Genomic DNA, 14,320 nt, shown 5'->3' on the forward strand with positions numbered 1-14,320 from the left:
GCTCTTCTGGACCCAGAGAAGACAGTCTGGCACACTCCAGCTACTGCATGCAGGAGGGTGGATAAGAAGTATTATGTCCCAGCAGAGGACTCCAAATTTTTATTTTCTCATCCCTCACCTAACTCCTTGGCAGTCGATGCAGTTAATGAACATGAAAGGAGGCACTACGCTAAAAATATGCCTCATGAAAAAGATCATATTCCTCAGTGTCCTTCCAATTTAGAATTGCCATTTACCAGGTGCAAATGACAAAATACAATCACAAAACTATACCAAAATGAACTCTTTTGTTGACCACCTACCAGCAGAGCTCAGGGATCAACTTAACACAGTTATTGCAGAGGGCCAGCTACTTGCCAGAACATGTCTACAAGCCTCCCTCGATGCCGCTGATACTGCTGCCCATTTGATCGCTGCAGTGGTAGTTATGAGAAGGACATTCTGGCTTGAACTCTTCAGATTTCCAAAAGAGGTCCAGAATATGGTGGAGCACCTTCCTTTTGGTGGGTCTAAGTTGTTTGTGGACAGCCTGGACAAATCTCTGCAAATGTTAGAGGACTCTAGGGATACCTTACTTTCTCTTGGTATTTATACACCCACCTACAGAGAAAGCTCAACTAGTTCCAGATGGCTCAGAGATCCCATCCTGCTCAATTCCTTACCTCCCGGAAGCCATGTAAAACAGCATCAAAAGAGACCCAGATTCCAGCGAAGGAAACAGTCTACTTCTGAGCCTCCCACATCACACCTCCAAGTAGCAATTTTGACAGCTGGTTGAGGGCCTGAATTACCATTTTCATTCTCTTCAGCTGCACTGAGTCACTTGCCTTCCTCCCTTCAGTGACCATCTTTACCACTTCAGGAGGGCTTGGGAGTCAGTCACTTCAGACAAGTGGGTTTTGAAGATCATCTCAACAGGATACACCATCCACTTTACCCAACATACCCCCCTTCCCTGTTGTTCTTCAGAGACCACTCTCATGAGAGCTTGCTTCGTTAAGAAATAGGCTCTTTCACACTTGGGAGCTATAGAACCAAACCCCATGCACCACAGAGGAAAGGGGTTTTATTCAAGATATTTTCTGGCACCAAAAAAACATGGAGGTATCCCAGATTTGAGGCTACTCAACACCTATATGAATGCACAGAAGTTCAAAATGGTGACACCTGCGGTGATGATCCTGTCACTAGAGTAAGGGGATTGGTTTTCATCCCTCAACCTTCAATATGCATATTTCCATACTGTTATCCACCCATCTACAAGAGAATGCTCAACTAGTCCCAGATGGTTCAGAGATCCCAACAAACTATTCTTGCTCTCTGGAGTGGCTCACAACTGAGAGTTCCTGCCTCAGGGCAGATGACCAGAAAACAGGGCAGACATCCCAAGCTGGTGGTACGGTCTACAATTAAATTTCATCAAGCCAGTAACATGTTGTCTTAGCTTATGTGCAACATGCCTCCGGTAGCAAGTGAACAGGATTCATCACTGAATTTGGTCTGCTGGTTGGATCATTAGCTATACCAGTCTTACCATGGAGTCAGTCAATCCCTTTAGACTCTCCAGTCTATCTTGCCACTGAGACAAACTGAACTAATGGTCAGTTAAACCAAAAATCACACCACATCATAGACTCATAGATATTAAGGTCAGAAGGGACCATTATGATCATGTAGTCTGACCTCCTGCACAATGCAGGCCACAGAATCTCACCTACCCACTCCTGTAATAAATCTCTCACCTGTGTCTGAGCTATTGAAGTCGTCAAATCATGGTTTAAGGACTTCAAGGTGCAGAGAATCTTCCAGCAAGTGACCCATGCCCCATGCTACAGAGAAAGGTGAAAAACCCCCAGGGCCTCTTCCAATCTGCCCTGGAGGAAAATTCCTTCCCGACCCCAAATATGGCAATCAGCTGAACCCTGAGCATGTGGGCAAGATTCACCAGCCAGACACCTAGGACAGAATTCTCTGTAGTAACTCAGATCCCACCCCATCTAACATCCCATCACAGGCCATTGGGCCTATTTACCATGAATAGTTAAAGATCAATTAATTGCCAGAATCATGTTAGCCCATCATCCCATCTCCTCCATAAACTTATTGAGTTTAATCTTGAAGCCAGATAGGTCTTTTGCCCCGACTGCTTCCCTTTAGACTCTCCAGTCTATCTTGCCACTCAGACAAACTGAACTAATGGTCAGTTAAACCAAAAATCCTACCACATCAGGTTGCTCCCAGTCCCATAGACCAGTCGCTTACTCCAGATCAGTTGGTACTCCAGATCTTACAACAAAGACAACACTGGCAACCAATTCTATAGTAAATTAACTAAAGATTTATTAGTTAAGAAAAGGAAATGAGTTATTGAGGTTTTTTATATGTATATCTATAAAATATGCGTGAGTCACAGTTTGTAATTCCAAATGGTTGCAGAATCTTTTCAGGGTACCCAGATTGTCTCTGCGGACTTCTGCTTTGCATCTGATACATTTCCCTGTAAGAGTCCAGAGATGAAACATCTTTCCTTGAATCCATACTTCTTTTGACAGAAAACCAGCTGAGCCCATGTGGGCTTTTCCTTTGATGGCGGTGAGTGGGGAATGCACTTTGAGTCTTTTGACCTCTGGGTATCGCACACAATGGCCACTTTCTTTGGAAATAGCACTTTTCTGTTGAAGTCCTTCATTAGCATTCCACACGGCTTCTTTGATGGCTTATTTTAGTTACAGGGGTATACAGTGCAAGTAACGTCCCATTACTTTCATGAAGTCTAAACATCAAATGCACTCTTCTACTTTCAACAATCATTTTGATCTATACTAATACACAAGTGAATTGGACTGAATACACTCTGGTATGATCTGGTCTGCCAATGTCATACCTACGTTTCACTGTTGGCCAGGACCACTTTCAATACTGAGTGTACTCCTTTTGACTGTCGTCTGCCCCGAGGCACTTTTGAAAAGTTATGTCAAAAGTAGCAGTGCAGCTCCATAGGAAAGGTATTTTAGTAGTCCCATACCTGGACAAGTAGCTGCTGAAAGGTCGCTCCCTGGAACCAATGGCTCGGGTAACTTCCGAGGTGATAGATCTCTTCTTTGAATTGGGCCTGCAATTGAACATTCAAAAATTCACTTTGACCCCTGTGCAGGTACATCTTGATTCAGTAACAGAAGACCCTTCCTTCCTCTGCACAGCTTTGTGGCCCTTTCCAGCATAGCCAACATAAATAAGTTCGGCCCCCAAACTCCAGTCAAGAACAGTCTTCAGCTGCTGGGGCACGTGGCAGCCAGCACCTTTGTCCTAGAACACTCAAAACTCAGAATGCACTTTCTTCAGGGGTGGCTCAGAACTGTTTATTCACCAGACGCCATTTAAATATGCTTCTTTCCATACCCACCTCTGTAAAACAATCCCTCAACTGATGGAAAGACCATCACAGTGTGTGTGCAGGAGTCCCATTTGCACATCCTCCCGCAATGGATGGTCATCATAATGATGGATGTGTCTCTGCTAAAGTGAGGAGTTCAGCTAAACACTCACATGACTCAGGGTGAGTGGACGTTGCAAGAGACTATGCTACCCATCAACCTCCTGGAACTCAGAGCGGTCAGATGCCCCGTCTCCAGTTTTTACCCCTTATCAGGGTCAAACACATGAAGGTCATAATGGACAACTTATCATGCATGTTTTACATCAGTTGGCAAGAAGAAGCAAGATCCCCCTTCTTCTGCGCCAAGACTGTCAAGCTTTGAAATTGGTGCATATGCAACCAGATCATCATCACAGTGGTTGAGAATGTGACCGTGGATGCTCTTAGTATTCTTTCAAGACCATGAGTGGGAAATAGACCCCAGCATATTACACCACATATTCCATTAATGGGGCACCCCTCAGATAGACTTGTTCTCCACAGAGTTAAACAAGACATGTACCCAGTTTTGCTCAAGAGGCGGACTGGGTCACCAGTCCTTGTGGGATGATTTTCACCTTTATTGGTCGTCAACTCACCTGTGTGCGTTCCCACCATCTCCTCTAAAAGCCAAAGTTATGCTCAAAATAAAAGAGACAAAGCCAGAGTCATCCAAATAGTTATGACTTGGCCCAGACAAATGTGGTTTCCTTACCTTGTACAGCTGGCTGTTTGGTCACCAATCACTCTTCATGCTGTGCCTCATTTCCTCTCCCAGGAAGGCGGGAAGATCCTTCACCTCAATATCACAGTGCTTTTTCTCAAAACATGATTCGTTGATGATTCACAGGATTAGAGACTTTCCTGCTTTGTAGTAGTACTCTTTTTACTTACTCTGAGCAGGTAACAGTCTACTTGCTATGCACTCTCAAAAATGGACAAGATTTGTCTGTTGATATGACCTCATTACTGCAAGATATACTGGACTACATCCTGACTCTAAAAAGGTCAGGACTGTTGATGAGCCCCATAAGAGCCTACCTGGTAGCCATCACTGCTTTTCATTCTCCCCCCTCCCCCCCTCCGCGCCACCATTTTTGCCACCAAACATCAGCGAGATTCCTCAGGGGACTTGGAAATCTCTCTCCACCAGTCCAGCTTCTGATTGGGACCTCATTCTGTTCCATAAATGCCTCAGAACACAACTGTTTGAGCTGATGGCTACCTGCTCACTGCTCTGTTCATTAGTTAAGAAGGCATTCCTGATATCCATCACATTGACATGACAGGTTGGGGAAATAGGGGCCCTGATAACATGCCCCCTTTTACAGTATTTTTTTAAGGACAAGATCACGCTGCAACTCCATCCCAAATTTTTACCTAAAGTTTCTTCTGAGTTTCATATTAACCAACCGATTCACCTTCCATTCTTCCACCCCAAATCACATCTAGATAACCAGGAGGCACTGCTGCACATCCTGGACATCAGGGGAGCCCTTGCCTTCTGTTTGGATAGGACAAAGCCCTTCAGAAAGACCCACAGATAAGTTTGTCTTACTAGCAGATAAGTCAGAAGGGTCTGCAATCTCTAATAAAAAACTTTCCAAGTGGGTATCTGGCTCCCATTAAGTCTAGGTACAAATGTTGCGATATTCAAACACCTTTGAATATATGTACTCCTTCTACAAGGTTCATTTCCATCTCTGTGGCATTCCTCAAGAATATTCCCATATTGAGGTATGTGAGGCTACTACTTCGGTGTCTACACATATGTTTGCCAAACACTGCTATAACTTGTGACACTGCTGCTACTATGTTTGGCTAGGCTGTAGTTTCTTTGGCACTGGACTCGACACCAAAGCTGCCCCTGCCTTAAAGGGAATTGCTCGATAGTCACTAGAGTGGAGCACCCGTAGGGATACTACTCAAATAAATGGTTACTCACCCTGTACAGTAACTGGTTCGTCAAGATGTGTTCTTAGTGGTGCTCCACAACCCATCCTCCTTCCTCTCTGCTATGGAGCCTTGCGGTAGAGAAGGATCTGAGGTTGGTTTGCCCGTGCGGTGCTGTGTAACAACGGCATGGGGCATGAGGCTGACTAGCATGTATGTGCAGGCCGAATAAACTCTTCTAGGAGAAACCTCCAATCAAAGGCACAGGGGGCGCTAGCACACCTTGCGTGGAGCACCCGTAGAGAGAGAGACCTCGAAGAACTACCGTTACTGCCCAGGATAAGTAACCATTTCTTCTCTGTACTTTCCTTGTGCCTGTAAGAAAAAAGGCAGGTTGGAGGCATTATGTATTTAAGCCATAGAATCATAGAATATCAGGGTTGGAAGGGACCCCAGAAGGTCATCTAGTCCAACCCCCTGCTCAAAGCAGGACCAATTCCCAGTTAAATCATCCCAGCCAGGGCTTTGTCAAGCCTGACCTTAAAAACCTCTAAGGAAGGAGATTCTACCACCTCCCTAGGTAACGCATTCCAGTGTTTCACCACCCTCTTAGTGAAAAAGTTTTTCCTAATATCCAATCTAAACCTCCCCCACTGCAACTTGAGACCATTACTCCTCGTTCTGTCATCTGCTACCATTGAGAAGTCTAGAGCCATCCTCTTTGGAACCCCCTTTCAGGTAGTTGAAAGCAGCTATCAAATCCCCCCTCATTCTTCTCTTCTGCAGGCTAAACAATCCCAGCTCCCTCAGCCTCTCCTCATAACTCATGTGTTCCAGTCCCCTAATCATTTTTGTTGCCCTTCGCTGGACTCTCTCCAATTTATCCACATCCTTCTTGAAGTGTGGGGCCCAAAACTGGACACAGTACTCCAGATGAGGCCTCACCAATGTCGAATAGAGGGGAACGATCACGTCCCTCGATCTGCTCGCTGTGCCCCCACTTATACATCCCAAAATGCCATTGGCCTTCTTGGCAACAAGGGCACACTGCTGACTCATATCCAGCTTCTCATCCACTGTCACCCCTAGGTCCTTTTCCGCAGAACTGCTGCCTAGCCATTCGGTCCCTAGTCTGTAGCTGTGCATTGGGTTCTTCCGTCCTAAGTGCAGGACCCTGCACTTATCCTTATTGAACCTCATCAGATTCCTTTTGGCCCAATCTTCCAATTGGTCTAGGTCCTTCTGTATCCTATCCCTCCCCTCCAGCGTATCTACCACTCCTCCCAGTTTAGTATCATCCGCAAATTTGCTGAGAGTGCAATCCACACCATCCTCCAGATCATTTATGAAGATATTGAACAAAACCGGCCCCAGGACCGACCCTTGGGGCACTCCACTTGATACCGGCTGCCAACTAGACATGGAGCCATTGATCACTACCCGTTGAGCCCGACAATTTAGCCAGCTTTCTACCCACCTTATAGTGCATTCATCCAGCCCATACTTCCTTAACTTGCTGACAAGAATACTATGGGAGAACGTGTCAAAAGCTTTGCTAAAGTCAAGAAACAATACATCCACTGCTTTCCCTTCATCCACAGAACCAGTAATCTCATCATAAAAGGCGATTAGATTAGTCAGGCATGACCTTCCCTTGGTGAATCCATGCTGGCTGTTCCTGATCACTTTCCTCTCATGCAAGTGCTTCAGGATTGATTCTTTGAGGACCTGCTCCATGATTTTTCCAGGGACTGAGGTGAGGCTGACTGGCCTGTAGTTCCCAGGATCTTCCTTCTTCCCTTTTTTAAAGATTGGCACTACATTAGCCTTTTTCCAGTCATCCGGGACTTCCCCGGTTCGCCACGAGTTTTCAAAGATAATGGCCAGTGGCTCTGCAATCACAGCCGCCAATTCCTTCAGCACTCTCGGATGCAACTCGTCCGGCCCCATGGACTTGTGCACGTCCAGCTTTTCTAAATAGTCCCTAACCGCCTCTATCTCCACAGAGGGCTGGCCATCTCTTCCCCATTTTGTGATGCCCAGCGCAGCAGTCCATAGTCCTCTTTAAGATGGTAGTAATATCTCTTAGATTCCAAATTTATGGCAGGGATCCCAAAGACAGTGATCACTGCCTCCCTGCAACTTTATCTGGTCTACTTTGCCTTTCCATTTTATCCTGTTTAATGCTGTTGTAGAGTCTTCCATAAAAACGGCCATAGTGACATACTTTCCTGTCTGATTTCTCTTGGTGGTCAGATTGTTGAATTTGGCTGGCTTTATTTGTGTCTCAGCTAGAATAGCTGAAAAAAATGCAGTTATCACATTCATGTAGGTGATGGAACTCTATATCCACTGAAAGATCCTTGGCAATTACGTCTCTGGCTACTCTGTCCGGCAGCCAGATGCTCCTGTTACTTCACACAAATATAAATGAAACAGCTTTTTTTAGCAGCCTAAATTCAAACTGCATTTGTCTGTTTTTATATGTTTCTGTCTAGGGTCTAAAACAGTCTTTTCAAAGAGTTTTCTCTAGGTTACTGTACTCAAATGAAGAGAAGTTACCTGTATGGATTTTGAGCAATAACCTGTATTGCCCATTTTATTTTTCCTTACTTCGGAATTGCAAGTACAATATAAACAATTTCTAAAAATATTTTATTGTTCAGTATGAAAAGCATTTAGAAAAAGAAACGGTCTATAAGACTTATAAGAACTCTGCAATTTAAAAAGAAGGAATTTAAATAGATAAGATATTATACTCTTGATGTTCGTGTTCTATTAGCTTCAGAGAGAGATGAGCGATGTAGCTCGGAGGTTTTATCAGACGACAGGTCCATTAGAAACCTTAAACTTTGAAAATGTTTGATATTATCGCTCACTTTTTTCCATTTTGGTGATGTGCAATGAGCCACATGTCCCTAGGGCTTTCTTCCCTCTCAGAAATGTTCAAGTTGGAATCAGACATCTGTGGAACAATATAAGAAGACAGAAATTTCACTCTGACTGTTTTGATATGCCAACTATTTACGGAACAAGAAGTTGCTAAAATGTCTGCTAGACTTGAATGGTGTTGTTACATACATCCTTTTTATTTTGTTTTAACATTTTTTTTAAAAAAAAGTGAAATGCATTATTAGCTGCATGTTTATTTGCTCTTTAAATAGGAGAAAGAAACATGCCATTCATAGCAGTGATACAACCTCTTCAGATGAAGAACGCTTTGAAAGGAGAAAGTCTAAGAGCATGGCCAGAGCAAGGAACAGGTATCACAACTTGCTGAGTCTTTGGGAGGGCCAGTTTATATGGGCCTGGCAGGAAAAAGCAGAATTATGGTGTAATAGTCTAGTTAGTGTGAAAAGTGATAGTTTGATTCAGAAAACTATTTAGAAAAGTTACCTCTTACTTGTGAAGCTTCAATAAATTTAACTTACAACAGAAGAATGAGGGGGGCTTGTTTTAGTTACTGAACAAATATTAAAATAGAATATATAATATACAAATATATTACTGAACAAATAATGCAATATAATACTGAAGTGCTCACTGATCAACCCCTGGCTCTGCCACAGGCCCCGCCCCCTCCCCTGAGCCTGCCGTGCCCTCGCTCCTTCCCACCAGAGTCTCCTACATGGCATGAAACAGCTGATCAGGAGGTGTGGGGAGGGAGGGAAAGGCGCTGATCAGTGGGGCTGCTGGTGGGTGGAAGGCGGTGGGAGCTGATGGGGGGGCTGCTGACATATTACTGTGGCTCTTTGGCAATGTACATTGGTAAATTCTGGCTTTTTCTCAGGCTCAGGTTGGCCACTCCTAATCTAAAATGTAAAAGGTACTATGGTGATAACTTAACACAGAAATAACAAATTCCTCATTTTATCAGATGGGGCTGAAAAGGTCCTGTTACTAGACTGGGGGGCTGTCTGGGGCCCCAAGACCCTCTTTGTTGTTTATACTTCCGTAGACTGTAGACAAGCAGTATGAGTTCTGGGAGTTGTCTTAAAGCCCCATCCCCATGGAGGTCTTTTCCAGCCGTGACACTGGGTGCCAACCAAACCTTTCTTGTGTCATATTCTTCAGATTTCTGCTTGCATTTTAGATGGACACTCTCAATCCTTTCCAACAGATCTGTTCTTACCCAGTCTGACAGCTTCGCCTACCAATACAATACTCTCCCTCCCCTGTACTTCCAGCTCACCTTCCACGCTCCTCTCCCATCTAGCTTTCCCTCATTCATTCCTACATCTCCCCCCCCCCCCTGTCTCCTCCCTTCCTCTCCTTCTCAGCACAGATCCCCACACAATTCTTGGATCTCTATAAGTAATACCAAGATAAACACCTAAATATTGATATAATTGTGCTGATGCTAGAGGGTTGTGATGCTTTAACTATATGAGTACAAAAACTGTGTCAGCAAAGCTCTCTGTCTCCATCTCCTCTTCCTTCTGCTGATCATTGTTATCCTCTTCTCACCACCATGCCATTCCTTTCTCTCCCTCTTCCATCCTGAAGAACCTTGAAACCATTAAAAAAAAAAAAAGAACAAAACCTTTAAGAACCGGAATGTCTTAAAAAAAAAAAAAAAAAAAAAAAAAAAAGTGCACAATCGCTTAAGAGCGCTTTGTCTTATATTAATAACCTTTGTCCTCCTGGCTCCCAGTCTGTTCCCTCTGTGTTTGTATTCTTCCTCATATCATCATGTCTCCTTAGATGATAAGGTTTTTAGGGCTTCTTTATACTTCATAAAGAAGTTAAACAAGCATGCAGAAGTTAAAATAATCTTTGTAGGTCAAATTTCCTCTCATTGGGGATTAATTAGTTTTATTAATTCTTCAAGATATGTTTTTCTTGACTGCTGCTTTCTGTGAACCCTTTCCTTACCACTCTAAATTTAAGTAGTTGTGATTGCTTTATTGTAAGGCTCTCCTTTTTTTCATGTTTTCACCTGGTTGGGTTGGGTTGTGTTTGTTGGTTAAGAAATATATCTTAGTACAGCTTTTGTGGTTGGGTTCTGCTTCTTGAATCATAAAGTTATCTTCATTGTATTTTAGGAACCTCTTTGTACATCAGGCTGTCATTACTAAAGAACAGTATCTTGGTCATTCTAGTCCTCTTTAATTTTGATTATCTTGACAGCCCTGGAATGTATGTTTTTTTTCACTCTTCTTCATTCTTGGTGATCCATCGGAGAGTGTCTACTTTTGTTCTTTCTTTTTCATTCATGTTATCTTAACCCAATGAATTTCACCACTGTTACTGAAAATTGCTTCGTAGTTTTAAGAATCATAATCTTAAATATGTTGGGTCAAGTTGAAGGGGACAGGAACAAACTTGTTTAGCTTAATGTTGATTTTGCTTGAGAGGGATAGCTACACTAGTATCTTATTCTTCTAGTTCTGACAGTTACAGCCATCTTTACTTGTTTTATTGCTGATGTATTCAACATCAACCTAAATTGCTTGCTTTTGTTGAACAGATGTCTGCCTATGAATTTCAGAGCAGAAGACTTAGCCAGTGGAATCCTGCGAGAACGAGTAAAAGTTGGTGCAAGTTTGGCAGATGTAGATCCAATGATTCTTGACAAATCGGTAAATTTTGTTAAGACTTGTTCCTTTTTTATAATTATGCATTTAAGATAATGAAGATTAATCAGAAATCCTAATTGGCAGCTTTGTGAAAATCAGAGTTGAAGTGCATGCAAAATAAACTCTCAATGTGTTGCTGTTAACTAGTCTGTCTGTTCACCAAGTGTTGTCCATTCACCAATTTTGGGCCAGAAAGCACTTGCTTTTGGTCTGTGTGTAATTCTCTGGTGAAATGCATCATAAAGAAGCAAACAGATCATATTCACAATATATTTTTCTTCTGCTGGTTATCTCTAAACATAATTGCATTTCTGAAAGTCAGTGGATTCTTACTTGAATTTTTAAGTTTGGGAAAACTTTACTGCTTTAGTTACATACATTTTTGCTTATATGCTATGTTAAAAATAAGTTCTATTTTGGAAAGTTGTTGCTTTACATGTTTTGTGTTTTCTTAGGTGCGTTTTGATAGCATAGGTGGATTGAGCCACCATATCCATGCATTAAAGGAAATGGTAGTGTTTCCTCTTCTCTATCCAGAAATCTTTGAAAAATTCAAAATTCAGCCACCAAGGTAGGTGGTTTTATTCTTCGTTGCTGGGTTGTTTTTTTTTATTGCACCCCCCAAAAGTACTTAATAGGATAACATGTAGAAGACTGGTCCTTTCTCTGAAGAGCACACAAGGACAAAAGATGGATAGACAAGTGAGGATTATACTATACACCAGGATTAGAGAGGAAAGAAGACGTGGATTACAGAAATAGATGATCTCTTTTACTTGTAGGAGGCAGGTGTATCTTTGTGGTTTAATTAGAGAAATATTTTTTTGCAAGCTGCTGCAGAAGTGAACTTTTTTTTTTTCAATGAGGTGAAGGTTGGAGCTTTGACATTAATTTTGGAAGCATGTTTCCAGTCATAATCAGCAGCATGATGGCATGGAGACAATTCTGGAAAAAGAAGACAAAAGAGTTATTGAACTGGTGTTATTGACAGAGCAGGGTTGAGGGGACACTAGAAGAGACCAGATCAGAAAATTAATCAAGGCTGTGTGTGATACAGGGCCTTGAAACAAGGACAGTAAGTTTAATGCACAGTGGAATAGAGTCTGAGATATGACTGATGGCCAGATAAGTGTTGAAGCAATGGGCAAGAGATGATTTTGCCAGCAGGTTTTCAATGAACTTGAGGCAGCCAAGTCACACAAACTGTTTTTGTTACTAATTTTGTGCTGGTTTAGCCAAGTCCCAAAACAGACATCCTGCTATTGAAGGATTCAACTGGGTAGGGGAAACCAGTGGGAGGAACCAGTTGGAGAACATGACAATTTTTTGAATGATTAATTGCCTCTTGCCTGAGAGTCTTAAGTGAAAGACACTGTTCTGACTTAACCAAGTTGCAGAATAAAAAAATTAGCAGGTAGTATAAATGTTTTTCTGCGAATAGAACTTAATTGACAATGTTGTTGTACAAAGCAGACTGGAATCCCTAGCTGTATTGTTCCTGTCATGCTGGCATTAGTCAAAACTTATTTATTTGTAAAGAAGAAAAGTGATCTCTTGAGGATATGAAAGGAGCATACATGCTTTATAAGAAGGCTATTAAAAATATTGAGGTTCATGTAAAAACAAAAATTAAAGAACCTCCCCCCCAATATGATTAAGCCAGCTGCATTCTTTTGTTTTTAGTGTAATGAAAATTGGTGGGTTTATTTAAAGTCAAATTGAATGTCAGTGTTTCTTTTATGGAAGCAATCTTTAAATAACATTTGTATTCTGGTTTTAATCCTTATGGACAGGCATTTGAGGAGCTTAAAAAGATATGTGGAAACTTTGTGAATTGGGAATTTAATTAAAGACTTTTTTAATTTTAAGAAACTAGCATTAGAATCTACTTCTGTGTAAGCAAATATCAGTGAACTAGCTCTGGTGTTTTTGCAGGTTTAACATTTGAAGTATCTACCTGATATAAAATAACCCTTTAGATTCTTAATATCCACCGGATTACTGTGTGCTGTACAAAGCAAATATGTAATAATTTGAAAGCATGAAACAAAACTTGCACGTTTCATGTTATGAAACATGTATGCGGAAACAAATTTAAATTCTGATGTAGCACAAAATTTTAAATGAGGAAGAAAAAACTAATAATACAAAATACAAGACTCAGCTTAATAGTTTTTCATTTCTTTTAGTTTGTGGCATCTTACAAAATCTAAGATCAACTTAAATGTGCCAAGTAATGATGAAAAGATTAGTCTTTTTTTTCTTCTCTGGGCTCCCTATCTTGAAGTTTTACAAGAGACATAAAATAAATTTTGTGACCATAATATTGATCCATTTATCTTCAGGGGCTGTTTGTTCTATGGTCCTCCTGGAACAGGTAAAACCTTGGTAGCTAGAGCTCTAGCTAATGAATGCAGTCAAGGAGACAAAAAGGTGGCTTTCTTTATGAGAAAAGGAGCAGATTGTCTCAGCAAGTGGGTTGGTGAATCTGAAAGGCAACTTCGTCTCCTCTTCGATCAGGTTAGAAGATGTTCAGATACTTTTGATATATTTTTTTTTCTGTATAATATTTTTCATTGCAATGTGTTTCATGCAGCCAAAATTGTCTTTGGATAAAAGGAAACTTTTATATAAGTTACAGTACAGGGGGAAGTATTTGCTAGAGTTTTAAATTTAGATGAAAATGTAGAGGAATAGTGATGAAATTGTATTGCATTGTATCTAGGTGTTATCAATCAGGATATATTAAAAAAACAATGTAAGAGGGAGCTTCCAGACCTGTCCAGGACTACTAGTAGCATAGTTGGCATGGTGATTGTGGGTAGAAATCGCAACAGAATGATTTGACCTGGTGTCTGGCTGGCATATTCAGGGCATATACTATAGTAAAAATTGATTTCAGAATTGTATCTTTGAGACTATGCTTCAGACACTTTTTAGTATGACCAATCCTTTACTCATTCGGCTAGAGAGGATGATAGAGTGGGGAGAGATTCAGGTAAAACAGTGGAATCCAATCTCTTGCACAAATGCAGGTTTCAGATATAGGTACTTAGTTTAAACAAATATAATACTGTAGAAAAATATGATGCTTCCTATAATTAAGAGACTTCGACTTGTAACTTCTTAATATTTTCCAGGTAAGGCTGTGATGGGGGGGAAAGACTTCAGACAGTAAGAGTTGCTAGTGGAAAATCAGGAAGTACCTTTTTTACTTAGTCTGGCTGCAAAGCAAAACAAAAAATTATGCCCTTCTTCATCACTTCAGAGCTTTTAAAAATATTTTGCTTTTTTTTACATTAGAAACATCAAGTCTGATCTTAAAACTTTCTATTCTTGGAGGATTTGCCATTCTTGTTAAAAATGGGAATATGGTATCACAGAAGGATGAAAGATGCAGCTTTCCCAGGTCCGGAAGGAGGACGTAGGGATG

The 14,320-nt window shown here is 41.4% G+C and overlaps 1 protein-coding gene across 8 annotated transcripts in view; it reads left to right on the plus strand.

The window, feature by feature from the left end:
- The window catches only part of ATAD2B (ATPase family AAA domain containing 2B), a 177,308-nt gene that overhangs the window by 49,038 nt on the left and 113,950 nt on the right, over positions 1 to 14,320 (plus strand). For all 8 annotated transcript variants that reach the window (XM_073335846.1, XM_073335847.1, XM_073335845.1 and 5 more), the window contains 4 exons: positions 8,473 to 8,571; positions 10,779 to 10,890; positions 11,343 to 11,458; positions 13,233 to 13,407. In XM_073335846.1, coding sequence (XP_073191947.1) covers positions 8,473 to 8,571; positions 10,779 to 10,890; positions 11,343 to 11,458; positions 13,233 to 13,407 — 502 coding nt within the window. The remainder of the gene's footprint in view (positions 1 to 8,472; positions 8,572 to 10,778; positions 10,891 to 11,342; positions 11,459 to 13,232; positions 13,408 to 14,320) is intronic.

Source organism: Lepidochelys kempii, chromosome 3, assembly GCF_965140265.1.
Source record: "Lepidochelys kempii isolate rLepKem1 chromosome 3, rLepKem1.hap2, whole genome shotgun sequence".
NCBI lineage: Eukaryota > Metazoa > Chordata > Testudines > Cheloniidae > Lepidochelys > Lepidochelys kempii.